The 3,576-nt window shown below is 44.3% G+C and overlaps 1 protein-coding gene across 1 annotated transcript in view; it reads left to right on the top strand.

The window, feature by feature from the left end:
* Positions 1-3,576, top strand: part of LOC116845448 (protein single-minded-like) — a 245,266-nt gene that overhangs the window by 181,709 nt on the left and 59,981 nt on the right. The window contains exon 3 of the mRNA XM_032818153.1: positions 1,406-1,524. Within this exon, the coding sequence (XP_032674044.1) occupies positions 1,406-1,524 (119 nt within the window). The remainder of the gene's footprint in view (positions 1-1,405; positions 1,525-3,576) is intronic.

The raw sequence follows: 3,576 nt of genomic DNA, 5'->3' as shown, positions 1-3,576 counted from the left end.
GAGAGAGAGAGAGAGAGAGAGAGAGAGAGAGAGAGAGAGAGAGAGGTAGAGGAAGAGAGAGCACCGTCTAGCCCGACAAGGGTGGGCATCGTAAATCGCGTTGTAAGTTCTCGGTTGGCGACAAGAAACTGCCTACCGCACGGTTTATGTCCGCGAAATAAAGAAATCGTAAAGCTGATTGTGATTGCGGCCGGTTGCGCGAGAGCGCGGGGCCCTCGTTTTCGCATTCGTGCAATGCGAAATGACGATGACGACGACGACGACGACGGGCCGATGGCTGGCCGCTTAGCCCTCTAATCATCCCCGTGATTTGCGGCCGACATGGTAAAAAAAGGGACAGGGTACAAAGAGGGGACAGGGGTGCCTTATTAAGATTCGCGGACGAGTACGCCACACGAGGGCGGCTTGATTGAAATTTAATTGCACCGTCGAAATTATCCTCTTTTCTTCCCTCGAGCACGAGCGCTCGACGGTGTTTCCTCGGCGGTTTTTGCGCCCGGCGTCGCGCATTATCGCGTTGATGTGATCTTTTTTCCCGTACGGCAGTGATTCCATTTTTTTCGCACTTTCGCCATTTCAAGTCCCGCAGGACATTAGATACTAGCGCGCGATTAGCGTGGAAAGAAACACGATGGTCCTGGCATTATTATTATAAGTGTGTCACTTGTGTCGGTACAAATGTAATACGCGAAAAAAATATTCTTTAGACGATAAGAACGACTTTAAAAAAAATTCCCCAGAAAACAATACGCGCTAAGAGAAGAAATATTTATTCGATAGATAATGACAACATATATTTGCTTACTATGTACTAATATAAAATATATTTTAAATAAAAAAATATACACACACATTTTCTGAGAACCTTCCCATGAAAGTAATTGTTTATGTTATATTTAAATGAAAGAATTTAGATAATATATTTAGAATTTAGATAACTTTAAGTAAACATATTACTATAGTACTCACTGAATAAATATGTTTTATTTTTAAGATATTTCTTTTCTTATGTAGCGTATACAACTGTCCATTATATAGCCATTATATATTATATTAGCATTATAACTGTCCATTATATAGCATTATATATTATATTAGCATAATAACTGTCCATTATATGTATCCTAAAAAAGTAACGCGTTTATAAAGTCACCGATTGTCGCGAGATTATAGCGACAGTGATCAGAGAACGTAAAAGGCGAAACGCACAAATCGATTTCGCTGTATGCGCGATCACATTGCATTACGTGAAGCGATTTCAAGGTGGATGAAAGAAGGTCGACAATTGTCTTAATGTCGTTAAAATAGACACTTAACGAGCGTTTAGACAAACGGGCGATTTTTTTTATTGCATCCACCCGATCAACGAGTCCGTATTCTTATGATTTACGCGATTCTGTTGCAGTGGTGATGCACAAGGACAAGGAGGAGAATTCACATCACGACTCGCACTACAGGGCGAGAGAGTTGGCGGCGCTCGCCGCTTACGACCATCATCACCTCGACGGCGAAATGTTCCTACAGGTGAGTACTTATCGGGGACGATTCATTACGTAGAACAGCCTGTATTTACGATCTCATTTGGAGGCACCAAATTTTTAAAATGCACATCGGGCGAGAGAGCGCGACGTGCGCGCGTATTTATCGCGCCGGCGAGAGACACACCTGCTCCCTTGCTCTCGATCGATCGACACGTTTCGCCGACCGTGGCGGAGAAATCTATCTTCGCGAACGAGATCTTGTCGCTGATCCATATGCTGGAGGGGAGAGGGAAGGAAGAGGGGCAAGAAAAGGAAAGAAGAAAAAACAGGCGACAGTGACGAGCAGCCGCGTGAAATATTTAAGCGATTCGACGACGTTGTCGTACTTAGCAACGAAAGTGTGAGTAGCGAGTCACGGTTTGAAGTGTCTTATGGCATATTTAGTGTACGGTACCTGCCTATCTTTCCATTCCTTGCAATTAGCTGCACCAGTGGTCGCGAGTAGCGTCAGCCTGTGTAATTGAAACATCGTGTGTGTGTATGTACGCGTGCGAGGGAGGTAAGTTCGGGTATTTATAACAGCGGGGCTTTACGATAATGCCAAAGTTTAGGCGAATTATCGGTTTGACGAGCATGGCTAGCTCTGGCTAGCTCGGATCGAATTCCCACGGCGGCTACAATCGCTTGACGACTGAGAGTTAAGACCAACCGTGGAAGCCGTCTAATATGTAACAATGATCAGCCGGACTCCCCCCGCTAGATTATTTTTTTTACTTTCCACTTGCACCTCCTTATTAAGAGCTCTCTGAATATATCTCATTCCGCGAGTTCATTTATATTGAAATTCTATCGTGTCGCGCATATTGAATGTCTCTTTATGAACGATAGCGATCTCTTAAACGGTATTTATGGGGCGGTCCATTATAACGATCCGCATAAACAGGTGTAAAAAAGATAGCAGCCGCCGAGCTATCGATTCGAATTGTTGGGGATCAATCAACAACGGCGATGCGATAAGCCGAGCGATTACAAACGATCGACTCCATTTCGAGCGGCGATATTATCTGCGCGATACATTCACCTGCCATAAGCACCATCTACGATTCACGATTGATCGACGCTCGGCAGTGTGAGTGCACGAACAGATGGAGAGATGAATGAGCAGGCAGAAGAGAAACGGGCGTGCTACCGAATGACGACCCGTGATTGGAACTGTCTGTCAGGGAAACGATACGATTGAACGTCACGTTTGAAGGGAGAACTGCGCGGGGATGGTTTCGTATATTATTTCGATGAAATATAGTGTACAGCCGGGCGGATGGCATGACGCGGAAATAGAAACATTTCAGCCCCGAATCGGTGTCTCGAAATGCGTGTAGATGTTCTGTTACGTCGATTGAGAATAGATTCTTGCGAGATTGGTGGGAGTAAAGCATGAACAAACGTTTAGAACTGGAATTTTGGAAATTGCATTTCGAAAACTAGATTTTTCGCAAAGACACGCAACGCAGCTCGTGTAACAAATTGTCGTTCAGATTTGAAATATTTTAGGCGCGAAAATAACATCTCTAGACAATTGTTTGTATTATATTTAATATTAACGCTTCACGGGCTCTTCTTGAGAGAACCAATCTTGACTGAAACTTTGTTTCTTTCTTTTATTAGATTTCGTAAAAAAAATTCAAGTTTTGAGTATATGATCTTAACTCTCCTTATATAGTTATACTTGCACGGCCTTCTTAAGGCAAGGATTCTTACATGAGTCGCTGATCGTGGCGAAGACTGCACGCCGAAATTAAATCATCGGCAGCGAGAGGAAAAGACAGGAAGAGAAGCGAGGACGTGAGGGGGCGGGGGAACGAGAAAGAGGAAGAGAGAAAGAGAGAGTAGGGAGATATCCGGCTGATGAACCGGCTATGAAACCGAGGCGTACGAGGTGTCTATTCCTCCAAAGTATGGAAGGGTATATACACGGATTAATGGCGGTGTATCATGCAAGGCTATTACGTTCCCTTTCCTGCGTTTTAGGTGCGCACATGAGGGAAAGGGAGCAAGAGCCTGAGACTGCGGGAGGGAAAGAGAGAAAGGAACAAAC

This window comes from Odontomachus brunneus, unplaced genomic scaffold (genome assembly GCF_010583005.1).
Source record: "Odontomachus brunneus isolate Ranch 3 - 2012 unplaced genomic scaffold, Obru_v1 Obru_scaffold_052, whole genome shotgun sequence".
In the NCBI taxonomy this organism is placed as follows: domain Eukaryota; kingdom Metazoa; phylum Arthropoda; class Insecta; order Hymenoptera; family Formicidae; genus Odontomachus; species Odontomachus brunneus.
This window is presented reverse-complemented; position numbering and strand designations above follow the sequence as displayed.